At 41.5% G+C, this 17997-nt stretch overlaps 1 protein-coding gene across 4 annotated transcripts in view; it reads left to right on the top strand.

The window, feature by feature from the left end:
- GSAP (gamma-secretase activating protein) overlaps nucleotides 1-17997 on the top strand; it is a 99446-nt gene that overhangs the window by 69899 nt on the left and 11550 nt on the right. For all 4 annotated transcript variants that reach the window (XM_064289904.1, XM_064289902.1, XM_064289903.1 and 1 more), the window contains 7 exons: nucleotides 5994-6122; nucleotides 6930-6988; nucleotides 7745-7776; nucleotides 11298-11359; nucleotides 14596-14691; nucleotides 16971-17041; nucleotides 17512-17606. In XM_064289904.1, coding sequence (XP_064145974.1) covers nucleotides 5994-6122; nucleotides 6930-6988; nucleotides 7745-7776; nucleotides 11298-11359; nucleotides 14596-14691; nucleotides 16971-17041; nucleotides 17512-17606 — 544 coding nt within the window. The remainder of the gene's footprint in view (nucleotides 1-5993; nucleotides 6123-6929; nucleotides 6989-7744; nucleotides 7777-11297; nucleotides 11360-14595; nucleotides 14692-16970; nucleotides 17042-17511; nucleotides 17607-17997) is intronic.

Genomic DNA, 17997 nt, shown 5'->3' with positions numbered 1-17997 from the left:
AGAGCACTTTGCAAATGTTTGATATATGAAAATGTTGGAGTGGATAAACCACTTAAATTAGAAGAGTGTTACTTGAAAGATAAAAATCTTCCTCACTTATAAAAAGGTTTCCCAAAGCATTAAAAAAAAAAAAAAGAACAAGAAGTAGATTTAAGCAGGGTACTTGACTTAAAAGAAGTGTCAACAGGGATGACCTTCTGAAGCATGGTTTTATCCCTTTGTAAAGACGTGGGTTGCCCTGGGGAAGTGGCAGCTTTTATAAAAGGTAAAAACTTGCCCTTGATTTTATAGTGAGGAGAGAACCCATTAAGATTTTTCAACCAAGGAAGCATGTAAGGATTAAAAGAACATAAACAATGGAAACAATAACTTGCTTGAGCATAAAGATCAAAGTTGAATGAGCATGCCGTGAATGGGGAAGTGGAGGATTTTCCCCAAAGTATATAAGTGGAACATCTTTGGTGTATTTGGTTGCTTATTTAGAGATTATTAACTACCTGACCCAGAAACTGGGAAGGCCAGAAAGCCTTAAAGCCCTGCACCACTTCGGGCCATTCAGAAACGCAGGTGTTCCTACAAGTGTCTATTAGGAGCTTACTGCCCTGAGCAGTTAGGAAAGGGGTGGGTGGTACCTGACTTCTTCTCCATTCAGAGACTTGTTTATTAAACTATGTTTATTCACTTAAAAAGTGTTTAAAAATACTGTTTAACTGGGTGGGCACCCTAACCTGACTTCTTCTCCATTCAGAGACTTGTTTATTAAACTATGTTTATTCACTTAAAAAGTGTTTAAAAATACTGTTTAACTGGGTAGGCATGAGTATAATTAATTACTTAGTGAAGCACAAAAGACACTTTTTTCCTTGATCCCTCTAATACAGACTGCGTCATCATTGAATGATTTAATGATTTGTAGAGACCCGAAGAATCCACATAATCATACTGTAATGGCTTACGGTTTTTAAAATTAGAATTGTTGCTTTGACAAGAATGTAGCATCACTGGAAATGTCAACTGGTTATATGGGAAATATTAATAGTTTCCCCAAAGTTCAGTTTGTACATATATTTTCTGGGACAGAGTTCAATTAATATTATAAAGCATAATTTTATGATGCAGCAAAGAAAGACTGCTGATTAGAAATGGAACCTCAGGCTGGTGAATTCATTCCTGTAGAGATCCAGGTACCTTCAGATGGTGATACCGATGGACAGACTCAGGATCGAGGATTCTTGTTTTTGTTGTTCTCCTACGAGCCACTAGGCTGTGCTGCTTCTATTCAGAGTTTTGGTTGGAGACCTAGTGTTTCATTCATCAGGTTGAGAGGGGGAGTTGTCTTAGCATTGGCTTATCTCAGGGTATACGCTTATCGTGAAATGAAATAATTTGTCATATTTAGTGATTGCATTTAAAAAATCCATTCTGTTAAAAATGGCTAACAGAACTACCTTGCTGGGCAAAGAAGAGGGAATTTTTTGCTAAATGTTGGGGAAGGAGGAAATCCATTTATAAGCAGGAGACTTTGCACTTGCAGGATACAGTCAGTCCCCTTAGCAGGCAGGCTCAAGAGTTCCCAGGCCCTGGTCCTGCGCGTGATAGATATTCTTGTGCAGAGCACCTTGGCTTAGCATAGTGTGTTGCTAGCTTTGTGGACAACAGTTAATGCCTTAATTGCTAATGGGGAGGTTGGAGGTTCTAGTCCACCCAGAGGTGCCTTGAAAGAAAAACCGGCCATCGAAAATCCTGTGGAGCACAGCTCTATCATGACACACACGGAGTCACCGTGAGTCAGAATTGACTGGTTTTGGATTTGTGTGTGTGTGTGTACATGTGTACTGGAGATAATGGGTTGCAGCATTTCTCTGGGCTGCAAGTAAAAGCTGATCTGGAGATAGGATCCACTGAAGAGCCAAACTGGATTGATGCTTTAGCTCTACTAGTTCAATGCTGGCACACAGAGTAAAGGGTTCTCTCCAAGTTGGCTTCCTCTCCTGTAAGAAGACACTGGTTAATCAGGAGAAGTAGGAACAAAGCCATCAGTCTTTCAGAAATGAAAGGCAGATGTTTTTTCCTGGCAGTAATTTGCAGATGAGTGAGTGCCACAGTGCATTTTTTTTCTTTTTTTTTTTTTGAGAGATCATCTGGCAATCCAAGTCCTAAATAGGAAACAGTCCCTTAGTGGGGAAGCCTTTGGTCCTTTTGTTAATTAATATTTCTAATCAGCTGTATCTGATAATTGTTGCATGTCATCCTAAGAGACCAAATGAGATTATTTCTGAAGACACTTGAAATAATTTTTCTTTTTTCAAAATCAAAACGTAAAACTCCCCTTTGTGCAGAAAAATGTTCTTGGACCATTCCTTAAGTATCCGGTTGCTTCTAACACCAGAAAACCCATTGCCTTCGAGTCGATTCTGACTCATAGTGACCCTATAGGACAGAGTAGAACTCCTTCATAGGGTTTCCAAGGCAGTAAATCTTTATGGAAGCAGACTGCCACATCTTTCTCCCTCAGAGCTGTTGGTGGGTTTGAACCACTGACTTTTTGCTTAGCAAATGAGTGCTTAACCTCTGTGCCACCAGGGCTCCTATGATAACACTACAGTCTCCCATAAAAAACTAAATTTGTAGTTATTTTTCTTATAAAGCACTGTTTAGTGTATTACTTATAAAGTATATTATTTTAAGCATCACAAATTTTTTTTTTTTTTTAATAACTGGCCCTCACACCATCTTCTTGGGGTGTCATGGCTTCCACTTTACACCGTTGTTGTTCCCTGATGAGAATAGTACTCACTGTTCCATAAGGGCTAGCTGACTGAATCTGAGGAATAGTTTTCTATGTTCTGAGGGCCAGCCTTGGGCATAAGTGGTGAGGTGGTACGCTTTGGCTTTTGGGATGTGATTGTGTGGATTCCATCCTCCTCCCCCCATATGAGGTTATAACATTTCAGATTTTATCTTGGAGCTACTTTTATTCTCTGAGATAATGAGCAAAACCAAACCAAACCCATTGCCATCAAGTCAATTCCAACTTATAGCGAGTGTATAGGGCAGAGAGCTACCCCACAGAGTTTCCAAGGAGTGCTTGGAGGATTCGAACTGCAGACCTTTTGGGTAGCAACCAGAGCACTTAACCACTATGCCACCAGGGTTTTTGGGTTAATGAACATGCTGATGTTAACTTAGTGTTGAAGATTCTTGCAGTTGGGCCCTAAGGCTTCTCTTTAACCTTATCTCCTGTTTAACAACACAATCACAGTCTTGGACAGGTGAGTTCTTTATTAGCCTTTAAACCCGAGGTGTAGATTGAATAACATGTTTCAGGGTGGGAGGGAGACTGGGATTGTTTGGCGTTGCTGAAATTGTTCTCAGCCCAGGCTGAATATTGGGATCACCTGGGGAATGGTTAAAACTTGAGAGGCTCAGGTCCAACCAATTAAATCTCAAGGGATGGGACCCAAACCTCAGTTTTTTCAAAGCTCCCCAGGTGGTTCCCCTTGGCAGCCAAGGCTGGGAATCACACACTAGAGGTGGATATCTTCACCACGGGGTGAGAATGAAGCGCAGTTGGTTGTTTGCTCTGACCTGTCTAAGGCTATGCCTCTGATCTAAACCCAGAATCCAGATCATCCTTCACTCAGAGGATATCCTCTCTTACCCTTCACTCAAATCCTGTTTCATCCTTTGGGTCCAGGTTCCCAAATAGACTACCCAGTTTACAGTGATCTCTGTGAATTTTCACAATCTAAAAAAACTCCTCACTTATCTAGTAGTGACATAGGCCACTAATTGTTTTTCTCTATGTACTCATAAAATATCTGTATTATAACATCCAGGCCAGTGAGTTAATATGAAAACATGTCTGAGACATTTGGCTAATAGGTTTTCTTACTGAAATGTAAAGAGTTGTTTGTTTTTAAACTCCAATTATTTTCCTTCTAACTCAGTGGTTTTGAACTTTTCTAGCCATGGATTCCTTTGAAAATCTGATGCAAGCTGTAAACCTTCTTCCCAGAAAAACGCCCATATAAATGCACACCCCTCAATTTTACATACAATCAGTGAGTTCTGGAACCCCTTTGAAGCCTGTCCATGGACTTGGCAAGAAATGTGCTTTATCTGTTTGATTTCATCTGAGAAAAGGTTATGAAGAAAAGGATTCTTTAATGAGGGAGCAAAGAGAAGGAAGGTAATTTGGGAGAGATCTTTTCTTAGGAGCCACACTGTGAGCGGTCAGTGGGTCTTCTGACAGTGGATGGCATTTGGCATGAGAGGGGAAGGTTGGGATGGCAGGTAGGAGGGTACCAGTGAGCCTTCCTTCCCTCTCCTCTCTTGTCCTGGACAAGGCCTGGATGGACTGTGCCCTGGGACTCTTCTGGCAAAGCCAAAAAACAAAACAAAACAAAAAAACCCCATCAAACCTGACCCTTTGCCATCCAGTAAATTCCAACTCATGGTGACCCCATGTGTAAGAGTTAATAGCTTAACTGGCCACTAGATGTCAGTACAACACCAGTTAGTTATCTCATTCAGGCACTCGATGGCACTAGTTTTTTTTTTTTTTTTTTTTTATGCCTCAGCTCAGATATGGGAGAGCAAGCAAGCTGTATTGAGTCCTGTCGGGAATCTATTCCTGCCAAATGTCTGCAGAATTATGTTAATTTTTTTTTTTTTCAGTGCAAGAAAGGCCAAATGGTGGATAAAGGCACATTTCTTATAAATAAATGTTAAGGGAAAGCAAAGGTGAGTGAGGCAGGTCAAGTGGGGAATAAGACGTGACTCCGGTGTCCCTATTGCCCCTTGTGATGACAGTTTCTTGGAAAAAGCTTTTCCTGTCTCGGGGAGAAGGGATGCTGGCTGGACAGGCATTTCAGACTCCTAAAACAGCAAGTTGTAGTATTATTATGTAACTCATTTTACTGATAATCCAAAATCCATTTTGAACAAATTGTCACTGTCCCTGCAGTAAGAATTTGGATAATGTGATAGTAAATTACCATAAAATGTCCAACCAAGGAGAAGAAGAGAAGAAGGGAAGGAATGGCTTTTATTGTGTACTTAGGGTACAAAATACCAGGCAGCGTTCATGACTGAAGTGCTGTTATCTAACTTAAGGGTATTTTTCTTAAATGAGGAGTATTTTATTTAGGAGTTCATTTGTCTTGCAGTATAGCCAAGTCGGTCACCACAGGAGGCATTAACTCAGTTCATTTTATGGCCACACATTGTACTCCTGGCCCCAGTCAAATCTTTTATAAATGCACATATTTTGGTAAGATAGTCGGTATCATAAATCTGTTTTCACTGATTAAAAAAAAAAAAGTTGGTTTCAACATTAAAAAATATATTAACGTTATTTATTATTTTAAAATGATGTAATAGATAATTCTTGCTTCAGGGTAGTACAATTATGTCACTAATTCAAAAACTTAGCTAGAACTGCAACTGCTTTCTATTTTGGAGTATTTGACAACTGAATGTAAACTAGTTCAATTTAACCATTTTAATTACTTAGGTTTTGAAAAATATCCTTGGAAGTAAATAAACTTAGTGGTAAAGTAAGCCAACCCCATGTGTGCCAAATTTTGTGAACATTCTTTGACTGAATGTGACATTGTTGACATAAGTCTGAAAAATGGTTCTCTGGGAAGGAAATGAGTTGATGTGTTTAATATAGGCTTCCCTGTTTAGCCTTAGCCCAGGGGGGTGATCCTGGTTTGGGGAAGTGAGCAGCAGTTCCGTTTGTTGTAAAAGGGGGCTAGAAAATGAAGTGAGGAAGGCAACATTCCTTAAGTCTCTCTATTTTAGAATTCCTAATGGGACTAGCATGACATCCCTCTTCGGAAGTGTTCACCTCAGAAATGTTGCCATGTATGAGCTGTGGAAGTAAAGTGGACCCAGTCCTCCAGCAAGGCTTGAGTGACCCTTGCTGGGTCATTTGAGCCACCGAGCCGGTTACTCAAGCTCACTGATGTTTTTGTCTTCTACAGGTGCACAGGTTTAAGGGCTACTGGGAAAAACTGAACTACAACCTGGAATATGTTAAGTACACTAAACCACACTTCCACTATAACAACAGCGTGATCAGGAGAGAGTGGAACAATCTGATCTCGGAAGAGGTATGTTTGGGGTTTAGAACAAAGCTAGAAGCAAAAGCTTTGTGTATTATTAGGTTCGGGTGATGCCCCTAAATCATAAGGGTGGTATGCATTTTCAGCACTCTTTCCAAAAGCCAGGTGTTTTTACATTCTTGCTGCTGACCTTGCAGTAGGCAGAGGCCCTTCTATGATCTCTGTTCTCCTGAGGAGGAAACTGAAGGCCAGAGAGGTTAGGGGATACACAGCATGTTCATAGTAGTAATAGGATTAATTTCCAGATTTGAAATGTGTTCTTTCATTACTCATACAATTAAAAATTGATTAAAAAAAAATCTAGATGTTCTCAAATTAGTGGTTTCCAGGGGTTAGGGATGGCCCAGGGGCGAAGGGGATGAGCCTGATTCTACAGGAGTAGCTTGAAGGGAGATCTGTGTGGTGACGGGATAGTTCTGTATCTGGACTGCGGTTGTTGTTGCAGGAATCTACACACGTGATAAAATGATACTGAACTATGCACACACGTTGTACTAATGCCAATTCCCTGATTTTGATATTGTACTATAGTTATGTAAGATGTAACCATTGAGGAAGGCTGGGCGAAGGGCACATGGGATTTCTCTGTACTATTTTTGACACTTCCTGTGAATGTATATTTGTTTCAGGATAAAAAGTTAAAAAAAAATTTTTTTAAATCTAGGTCTTTTATTATGTGGAAAGTATATTTCTTCATTCTGAAGCTCTTAACTGTATTGCATTGTGTCCTTGATGTGAAAAATGTCACCCACAAAACCTTTACCTTTCACACCCCTGCCATGTTCTCACCCCTAGAAAACAGGAAAAAGAAGGTCCGCGGCATATGTGAGGAATATTCTCGATAATGCAATCAAGTAAGTAAAGTGAAAGGTTATTGCATCTCTAAGGGTTTTTTTTTTTTTTTACAATTACCTTGTTGGCTACTCTCCTTTTCTTGGCATAGCTTACTTTTGTTATGTATCCTCCACAAAATAATGCTGTCAGCTTAACGACTGCAGCCAGTGTTGCCCTATTCCGGAGTTGGCAGAGTTGGCGTCTGTGGTCTTCAGGGATTGTGGTAAGGGAAGGGGGACTATTCCTGGGGAGAGATGTTCATATGTTAAACTTTATATACTTCTACCCTGTGAGGGATGGTTTACAGTGGTTAAGTGGTAAAGAAAGCTCTTATTAATTGAGCACTTTTGGGGAGGACACACAGTAGGCTGATGATAAAAAGTGGACTTCCATAAAGTGATTTTAAAAAGTGGGCTGGTGAGCTTGCTCTTATTTTGAAAGCTTATTTCCTGGAGAGATGAATCATCTCACAGCACTGCAAGGCTCTGTTCCAACCCTGCTCTATTTTCTGTTCCCATTATTTCCAATAACTGAGAGCTGCAATTGTTCTAAATTACTGCAGTCGTTTGCACAAAAGAGCTTTAAGATTTTATAATTGCCTAACGCGGCTTTTGCCAAGTTAATTAAAGTTTTTGAGGTTTTCAGCAGCCTTAGAACTGTTACAGTAGTGGTTTTATAGGTGTTTAAAGGAGGGTATTTTTGCATGGTGGTGTGGCCTTATTTTTTTTTTTTAATAATACTTCCTGTGTGAATAACATTGACTAATTTCTTTGTAGGGTGATTTCTAACCTAGAAGCAAGGAGTTTCGGTAAGAAAAGACCTGTAATGAAGCCTTCTGGATCTCAGTCAGTGTTTTGTTTTTAACACTCTTTTTTCTATCACTGGGGCTTGGGGAGAAAATCACTTCCCATAAAAAAAATAGCGTAGTGAAAAAAAAAAAGGCAGTACCTTAATATCTTCCTGCGAAAGTGGCCACACGGCTCGCTCCGTGTCTGTCTTGGCACCAGGACCTTCAAGGAAAGCCACTAAATGTGCTTTGCTGAAGAAGTCCCTGGGTGTTGGTGCTCTGGTTTTCTTTCATTCGTCTTGTATAGTTGTTCTAATTAACATGCCCTCTGGCTGTACCCACAGAATGAGCTTTGGCAACTCGCTTGGCTTGGGGCTGCTTTCTTTCCAGCTGCTTGATCATAACAAGGGTATTTGTTCTGTGTGTGCCCCCTTCCTTTTGATTACAACTTGGGCAGGCACTAGTTTCCCATCTAGGAGCACAAAGATGAGGAACCTCCAGGTAGCAGTGTGGTTATGGGAGAAGCACATGGGTTTCGAAGTCAGGTAGAAAAAAAAAGCCCATATTCACCATGTATCCCTGGGCAAGTCATTTATCCATTTTGTCTGTTGTCCTCCTCCGCACTAGACTGAGGAGAAAATGAGACCAAACGGGGCAATGTATATAGCACATAGCACAGGGCTTGGGGCAAGTGAGGCCACTGATTTATCATTGGTGGGTGACGAAGGTATGTTATATAATTGCAAAACAAAGTGACAGGTGTTATGTAATTCCAGGGTGCAAGAGGTGAGGATGCTTGGGAGAGGGAGGGGGTTGGAAGACACTTCCTAGAGGGGGTGACATCTGAGCTAAGTCTTGACACACTGGGAGTACTTAGCTGAGACTGGGAGAAGGGAAGCTGAGCATATTCAGGTAGGAGCCTTTTTATGGTTGACAGTGGAACTCGCTGTCTTTCATGCCTCAGAAAAGTAAGCCTTTATTAAAAAAACAAAAAAGCTGTGTTTTTGCATCCCAGTTCTGTTTTGTGCGCTGAATGTTTCATTGTATGCTGGGTAATCGTACGGAAATTATTTTATATACTGCATTGCTGCACATCCACGCAGCTGAGTGCACAGCCACCTGTGAACCATGATGGTGAGCTCGTCTTTCTGCACTGGCCGCTAGAGCCTGGCCTCGCTGAACAGCCCCGGGGAACCAGCTCTGTGGTCTGGAGGCGGAGCCCTTGTTACCAGGCCATACCTAAAGCCAGGGTTGTGCCTCTGCACCAGGCAAGAGCAGTGAGCTTGAGTCCTGCCCACTGGACAGGGGTGTGTATGTGTGTGATTCAGGGTCACCCTCCTTGTGTGGGTAGGGATTTTGCAATATGGGAAATGTTGCTGGCCTGGTTGAGTTTTTGTTGTGTCTGCCTCTCTGGCCCCACTTATAGAGCTACTTCTGCGGCTGTAGTCCAGGTCTGTTTGCACCGTCATTGGTCATTCTCTCTTAATGCATGTTAGGAAACTTGCCCCCTTCCTGTCATGTGCTTCACTTGTACTAGTTTCCCACGAAGAGAATTGTCACTGCCTGAAATGGAACATTTTGTGTGAAATTCAGGGGTGCTGGGCTCAAGTATAGAATTGTTTCATCTTAACCTTTTTATTAAAAAAAAAAAAATTTTTTTTTTTTTACCCTTAAGCGTTGTACAGGATTCAGACAAGATTTATCATAAGGGATCAAAAGGCATCCATGCCCTCCCAGAAGGAGTCGTCAGACCACTAACTAGGGTGGTCCTGCCCTCTTAACCGGCCCTGTACCTCAGGTGTCTGGGAGAGAAAGAGCAGGAATGAGTGTTGGGGCAGGTCCTAGAAGGAGACCTGTGTTTGCCTGCCTCTTCATCCTTGCTAAACCCTTCCCCAAAACAAAAACAAACCAGTTGCCGTCAGGTTGGCTCCAAATCATGGCAACCCCGTTCTTGTTAGGTGCTGTTGAGTCAATCTTGACTCATAGCAACCCTGTATGACAAAGTAGAACTGCCCCATAGGGTTTTCTAGGCTGTAATCTCTTTTTTTTTTTTTTTTTAATTTTTATTGTGCTTTAAGTGCAAGTTCAAACACCAAGTCAGTCTCTCATACAAAAACTTATATACACCTTGCTATATACTCCTAGTTGCTCTCCCTCTAATGAGACAGCATACTTCTTCCCTCCACTCTCTATTTTTGTGTCCATTCGGCCAGCTTCTGCTCCCTCTGCCCTCTCATCTCACCTCCAGACAGGAGCTGCCCACATAGCCTCATGTGTCTACTTGATCCAAGGAGCCCACTCTTCATCAGTATTATTTTCTATCCCGTAGTCCAGTCCAATCCCTGTCTGAAGAATTGGCTTTGGGAATGGTTCCTGTCTTGGGTTAACAGGTCTGGGGATGATGACCTCTGGAATCCTTCTAGTCTCAGTCAGACCATTAAGTCTGGTCTTTTTACAAGAATTTGGGGTCTGCATCTCACCGTTCTCCTACTCCCTCAGGGGCTCTCTGTTGTGTTCACTGTCAGGGTAGTCATCGGTTATAGCCGGGCACCATCTAGTTCTTCTGGTCTCAAGCTGATGTAGTCTCTGGTTTATGTGGCCCTTTCTGTCTCTTGGGCTCTAGGCTGTAATCTTTGACAGAAGTAGATTGCCAGGTCTTTCTCTCATGGTGCCACTGGGTGGGTTCGAACCATTGACCTTTTGGTTAGTAGCTGAGCCCTTAACCATTATGCCACCAGGGTTCCTTATGGCAACCCTAGCCCATTGCCATCAAGTTGATTCCAACTCATAGCGATGGTACAGGACAAAGTAAAACTGCCCCATAGGGTTTCTAAGGCTAGTCTTTATGGAAGCAGACTGCCACGTCTTTCTCCTATGGAGTAGCTGGTGGGTTCAAACCACAGTGTTTAACCACTGTGCCATCAGGGCTCCTTATGGCAACCCTAGTGCAGTGCAAATCAGGGTGAAAAAACTGATTTTACCTTACATATCACTTTTCCACCTTGATCTTCTCAGTCTCCTACTTGTGCAAATTCAGATAATTGACCACAGTAATTGGCCAGTTTCCTCAAGGCAGCAACTCCCAAAGTTAAAGAATTCTGGGGAAAGAAAGCAGAAGGGAGCCATGCGATCCTTCCAGCAAGCACCCATTCCTCAGTTTACTGCCCTCTTAGGGTTAAGAGAGAGCCCAAGCTCCTCTCTTCCAGTGAAGCAGAGGTCCTTAGACAGTGGTGAGTTTTAGTGCTGAAGAGAAAATCAAAGGCAGACCCTGCTGGGGTTGGGGAATGTGTTCCTGATTTTCTTTCCTTCCCAGTCATTACCTCAGAGAGCCCTCTGCTTCAGAGAGCCCTCTGTGTATCACCTGAGTGAGAAGGTCAGCTTGAAGACTGGGTAACAGTTATCTAATGAAAAATTTTCATCATATCAGGGAAGTTTAAAGTTTTCCCAGTGATTTAGAGAAGGGAAACCCAGACTGATTCTTCTTCCTTCTGACCCATTTCCTGAAAACCACCCTGTTAAACTGTCACCCTGTTTTATTTCAGAGCCAAGTTTAACGCCCCTCTTCCAGGAGGAAGACAACCCCCAGAGGCTGCTTATAGGGCTGGTAAGTGGTCTGTGAGCTCTTTGGGTATCAGCGATTGGGCCCCAAGAAAAGGGGAAAGGGCTAATTTGTACGTCTCATCCTCATCTTAGTTTTTATCCATTCTTTCAAGAAATATTTGCTACCAGTCACGAAATCTTGTGTGGTAAAAGAATATTTAATGACATAAGAAAATTATTGCATGAAGATAAGTGTGTTGCAAAACGTTAGAATGGGTATGCACAACCAAAATAAAAAAATAAAATCCAAATGTTAATATAGGTAATAGACTTATGGATGACTTTAATTTTCATATTGAAGGTTATTGTAGAAAAGTTGAAGAGCACAAAAAAGTGTGCTCTTTCTAATTAAAAAAAAATTTTTTTTAAGTCTAATCAATTTGCACATGCAGAAGACTGGTTAAAATAGTATATCACTCTGCCTTGACCCTGAAGGCTATGATCTAGGTTTTACTCAAGGCATCCTATATATAAGTCTGCTAAAATAGAAGATGTATACATTTGTGATATCAGTTGTCTAATTCTCATGGGCTGTTTATTGGAACAAAGATCTCCCTCAGCCAGGAGGGCCTCAAGATGATCAGGGCATCTAGGCCAAAGGGAGAAAAGGAGGAAGAATGAAGGAGAAAGAAAGAAAACCAAAAGGTGGGGGGAATAAGAATGTCAGCCGCTGATTAGGGAACCCTGAGGATTATCAGAACAGAAAGGGTACAGAAACAGGCCTTTCGGAGGCATTAGAATAAATATACCATTGCTTTTCCTTGTCGGGGGCCTGCATTTACTGTCTTAATGCAGTGTCTGAAGTGTGAAGAGGGAGGTACCACATGCATTTGCTTTATACTCCTGTCTCTGTCCTTTAAAACACCCCAGAGCACTGCCCCTCTTAGCACAATCACTTCATGTTTAGAGTTGTTCCTGTTAGCTCCCCAGGGTGGTAGTTCTCCAGTAGCAGTAGATTTCAATCCTTTTCTAGGTCCCAAAGCTTTTGATTTCCAAGTTGTTGACTGCCATCAGCCTCTTCTTTGGAGAATTCTCATCAGAGGCTAGAGCCTGACCCTCAGCTGCTCACTGGGCTTGGGTGAATCATAAGTAGTTCCTCTTGAGAAAAATGTTGTTGCTGTTAGGTGCCGTCGAGTTGGTTCCAACTCATAGCTATCCTACATACAACAGAACAAAACACTGCCCGGTCCTGTGCCATGCTCACAGTTCTTGCTATGTTTGATCCTGTTGATACAGCCACTGTCAATCTATCTCATTGAGGGTCTTCTCTTTTTCACTGTCTACTTCACTAATCATGATGTCCTTTTCCAAGAACTGGTCCCTCCTGGTAACATGTCCAAAGTGCATAAGATGAAATCTTGCCATCCTAGCTTCTAAGGAACTTCTTCCAAGAAAGACTTGTTCATTCTTTTGGAAGTCCATGGTGTGTTCAATATTCTTTGCTAGCACCACAATTCAAAGTTGTCAATTCTTCTTTGGTCTTCCTTATTCATTGTCCAGCTTTCACATGCATATGAGGTGATTGAAAATACCATGGCTTGGGTCCCGTGCACCTTAGTCCTCAAAGTGACATCTTTGCTTTTTAACACCTCAAAGAGGTATTTTGCAGCAGATTTGCCTAATGTGATATACTGTTTGATTTCTTGACTGTTGCTTCTATGGGGTTTGATTGTGGATCGAAGTTAAATGAAGTTCTTGACAACTTCAATATTTTCTCCATTTATCATGATGTTCTTTATTGGTTCAGTTGTGAGGATTTTTGTTTTCTTTATGTTGAAATGTAATCCAACTGAAGGCTGTGGTCTTTCATCTTCATCAGTAGGTGTTCAGGTCCTGTTCACTTTCAGCAAGCAAGATTGTATCATCTGCATAATGCAGGTTGTTAATGAGTCTTCCTCCAACCCTGATACTATGTTCTTGTTTATATAGTCCACCTTCTCGAATTATTTGCTCAGCACACAGATTGAATAAGTGTGGTGAAAGGATATAACCTTGACACATACCTTTCCTAATTCTAAACTATGTAGTATTCCCTTATTCTCTTCAAATGACCGCTTCTTTGTCTACGTACAGGTTCCTCATGAGCACGATTAAGTGTTCTGGAATTCCCATTCTTCATAATGTTGTCCATAATTTGTTATGATCCACACAGTTGAGTGCCTTTGCATAGCTGGTAAAACACAGGTAAACATCTTTCTGGTATTCTGTGCTTTCAGCCAAGATCCATCTGACATCAGCAATGATATGCCTCATTCCATGTCATCTTCTGAATCTGGCTTGAATTTCTGGAAGTTCCCTGTTAATGTACTCCTGTAACTGTTTTTGAATGATCTTCAGCAAAATTTTACTTGTGTGTGATAATAATGATACTGTTTGGTAATTTTGCATTCTATTTGGTCACCTTTCTTTGGAATGGGCATGAATATGGATCTCTTCTAGTCAGTTGGCCAGGTAGCTATCTTCCAAATTTCTTGGCATAGATGAGTGAGCGCATCCAGCATTGCAACTGTTTGTTGAAACATCTCAGTTTGTATTCCGACAGTTCCTGGAGCCTTGTTTTTCACCAATGCCTTCAGTGGAGGGTGGACTTCTTCCTATAATACCATTGGCCTCTAATCATATGCTACTTCCTGAAATCTTTGAACATTGACCAAACCTTTTCGGTACAGTAACTGTGTATTCATGTCATTTTCTTTTGATGCTTCCTGTGTCATTCAATATTTTGCCCATAGAATCCTTGAGTATTGCAACTCGAGGCTTGAATTTTTTCCTCAGTTCTTTCAGCTTGAGAAATGCCAAGCGTGTTCTTCCCTTTGGGTTTCCTAATTCCAGGTCTTTGCACATTTCATTATACCTTACTTTGTCTTCTCGAGCCGCCCTTTGAAATCTTTTGCTCAGCTCTTTTACTTCATCATTTCTTCCATTTGTTTTAGCTGCTTTACATTCAAGAGCAAGTTTCAAAGTCTCTTCTGACATCTGTTTTGGCTTTTTCTTTCTTTCCTGCCTTTTTAATGACCTTTGCTTTCTTCATGTATGATGTCCTTGATGTCATCCCATAACTTGTCTGGTGTTTGGTCATCCATCAGAATAATATTGAGGGCTATACATTGAGGGCAGTGGGATCTTCACACACAATATTTTTTGTGTTTATAAGGAATGCCAATAAGTGGATCTAATTCAAGCTACTTGCATGTGTCAGTGGGTAGGTTTTGACTTATCTAATCCATATCCTATTTTCAGATGGTGTCTGAACTAAGAGACCACCTTTTGAGACACCTACAAGGTGTAGAAAAAAAGAAAATCGAACAGATGGTTCTGGATTACATTTCAAAACAGGTTGGTTTTGCTTTTGCTTCCCTCCCCTCCTCCTGGTATGTTGTTCCCAGTATGTTGTTCAGTGAAGCTATCCACATATTTTTCAAATTAGGTTTTTGGAGGTCTTCCATTCTTAAACCAGTATATTTGGTGCTATAAATTGAAGAAAGAAATATAAGAACCAATAAACAAAGGGGATTTGGTTTTGGAAGGTGGTTTTCAGTCCTCATTTCAAATAGTGATTAAATGCTCTTGGGAGCATAGGGCAGTGGTGAATTCAGCATGGTTGCCAAATGTTCACATATCATCTTGGCATCTTCTGGCACCTTATTAAACAGCAGGTAGTGATTTCTATACATTAGGGCTTATGCAGGCATGAGAGAACTCGAATGTTAGTTTTTAATTAGCTGCAGCAGACTAACTAGGCCAGATTCTAGCTCAGTTGTATAAATACTGCCACACAGATATGATTGGTAGCTCATTTACCTGGTATCTGCTTATTGAAATGGTGTAATCCAAATTAATAACACCAGTCCATGTGTAAGTAGGAGTGATGTGGCTAGATTGAGTTTTGAGGCTGTCTTGTCTCTTTCCAGAAAGCATATGGCATTGAGGCCTGACCCTGCTTAGAAAATAGAAGTATTATAAATGACAAATTTAAAAGAAAATATTTAAGTGTACAGAAAGAGAAGTAACACTCTAGTATTTCTCCAAGTATGCAAATGGCTAGTAAGCAGACATATATTTTTGTCCTGAACTCGGGAAGATTTGTTAAATTTATTAGAAATGACCCTGATTTTTTCTCGTGGTATTTAATATTAAAGTGTCAGGCCTTTATTGCAGTATTTAGTGTTTGTTATTAAATAAATATATCTTTGAATTTCTATAGTAAGGTTTGATCTTTGTAGTCTTTATTATATTAGGAGAGGTTGTAATCTGATATACTGAGATTTATAACGAGGATCTTGAATCTTATAAAATTCTTCTTCCCAGTAGAACTGTGCCAGGGTACTCACTTTATCGGTGCATTACTGACCTTCCCTAATATTGATATTTACTTGCTTTCTTTTGTCTTTTGACTAATAACACACAACTATTTAACGCATCCACTGCTGACTTTAAATCTCACCTTTCTGAATATTAAGAGGGTTTTGATTCAGTAATCATTCTTCCTTCCAGTTAATAGCATAAAAGTTTTAACACTAGTTTGTGTCAACAATCCCTAGAACCAATAGGACCAGACATGGTACAGTTGTGTTCTCAGGAAGCTCAGTGCCATTGACTTTCCCGAAGCAGCAGTAACAGATTGAGGCCAAATCCACCTGCCCCTGCCCAGCACCAGCGTGTCTCCTACTTCCCTGTAAGGTGGCTGGCTGGACAGCCTTTCTAAAACAAATCTGAGGAGGTTGCTGCAGAACCTGCTTATATCATGTGTGTTATCTACCTGTCTTCAGCCAAAGAGAAACTGAGCCTCTCTATCATTGAGGATAATTAGTGTTTGCCTGTGTACCTACTGAGACACTTTCTGATTTACCCCAGGTCCTTAGCCCACAGGTGCATTGCATGGATTCATGGCTCATCACAGCTCTGTGAAGACCGCCTTGCTGCTGACAAACTTGTTGCAAAGCTACAGTGGGTTTCTGGATAATGCTCTGAGGCAAAGAAGGCTGTTTACTTTCGTTGACTATGATTATGATTTATCAACCACTTCTGTTACAGTCAGTGTGCTAATTGATTCTTACAACAACCTTATTACAGTCAGTGTGCTAATTGATTCTTACAACAACCTTATTAAGTACTTTTTCCCTCATTTTACAGATGAGGACACCAAGACTTGGAGAGGATAGTTAACTTGTCTACGGTTATATATCTAGTAAAATATAGAACTGAACTTGAAACTAGTCTTACTCCACATCCCACACTCTTGATCTCCATTCTATTCTGTCTCCTTTCTTCTATCGGGCAGCTGTTGGCCCTTGCTGCATAACAGGCCTAGAAAAAACCCACCAGCACTTGACCTTCACTGATGGAGGAAGGCGTGCGTGGCCAGTTAGCTGGCCGGGGAAGCTCAGCTGGGGACGCTGTCCGCACAGACAGAGCATGCTCTGTTAGACTCTTGTTCAGTCTTTCCATTTTGGTTTCCAGTGCCTCAGAACTGACCTCAGGAAGGCTGGTCTGGGTCCTGGCTGCAGCTTCAATGCCCGCTGCCCTGAACATGCCTGTCAGAGCTGCAGAGGGGTCACTGTGGGGCCATGAGGGAAAGGTGCGAGCAGAGGTTAACCACTGCCCTTACCCTCTAGCTGGATCTCATCTGCTGCATACTGGAAGCCAGTTGGAGGAAACATAATCTTCATCCCTGGGTTCTACACTTGTACGCAAGTATTTCTCACTCCCTTCATCATGTGTACAAAAGAGCCAACACAGCCCTGATTGCTGCCTGTTTTGGCAAAACCTGTTTTAAACTTACCAGCTCAAAGCTGTTCTCACCAACCTGACCCCATCTATCGTGGTTGTGTACACACAGCATTTAATGTTACACCCATCACTTCATACATGATCCTTCCCTAGCATGTAGTTGATAAGGCGGGGTGGAGGGGGGCGCATGAGTTCACTACTGCCAAGAAAGGAATTTAAGTGAACATAATTTATAATTTATATGCCTACTCTCTGCTTAGACTCTAGGCACTGGGCTGATGGTTGTTGTCATATTTGTGGGGCTTTCTACAGGGCGTGTGGTTAGCATGAAAGCCCTCACTTATGGTACTTAGAGTCACTGGTTAGGACAGAAGGGTGTTTAGCAATGAGCTCTTGGCTGACATGCTGCTTTGTATTGTTACCCAGTGATAGGCATGGCAGTGGTGCTGAGTTTTCAGTCTTTCACCTCATGACCAGGATTTTGGAAGCCACCCACAGTTTGTTTTTACCTCTGCCTCCTGGTAAGTCTTGTCGCTTTTATTCTTTGGAGGAATCAAATTTTTTTTTTTTATTCTTTGCATGTCTCCTGGACTTCGGCACATCATGAATTTAATGATAAGAACTCCTATGTATGAGAAGCTGTGTGTCTGGTGTCACTGTGAGAGACAGGCCTGAGGCTGTTCTCTGCTGACCAGCTCTCCCCTGACTCTTAAATTATACCATAACTTGGAGCTAACTTTAGGGAGCATATGTTGGTCCCATGCAGCTTCTAGGATAATTTGAACAAGTAGAACTGATTTAGGGCAAGCCTGGGGTTGCTTTCTGTGATGTCTCCAGGCCTTGTTTATCTGAGATATCTGAAGATTAACACTCTGAAGGAACTAGGACTGGCTGGGTGCCAAAAATTGAGCT

Source organism: Loxodonta africana, chromosome 8 (genome assembly GCF_030014295.1).
Source record: "Loxodonta africana isolate mLoxAfr1 chromosome 8, mLoxAfr1.hap2, whole genome shotgun sequence".
Classification (NCBI taxonomy): domain Eukaryota; kingdom Metazoa; phylum Chordata; class Mammalia; order Proboscidea; family Elephantidae; genus Loxodonta; species Loxodonta africana.
The sequence above is the reverse complement of the archived record's forward strand: the minus strand, read 5'-3'. Positions and strand labels throughout refer to the sequence as shown.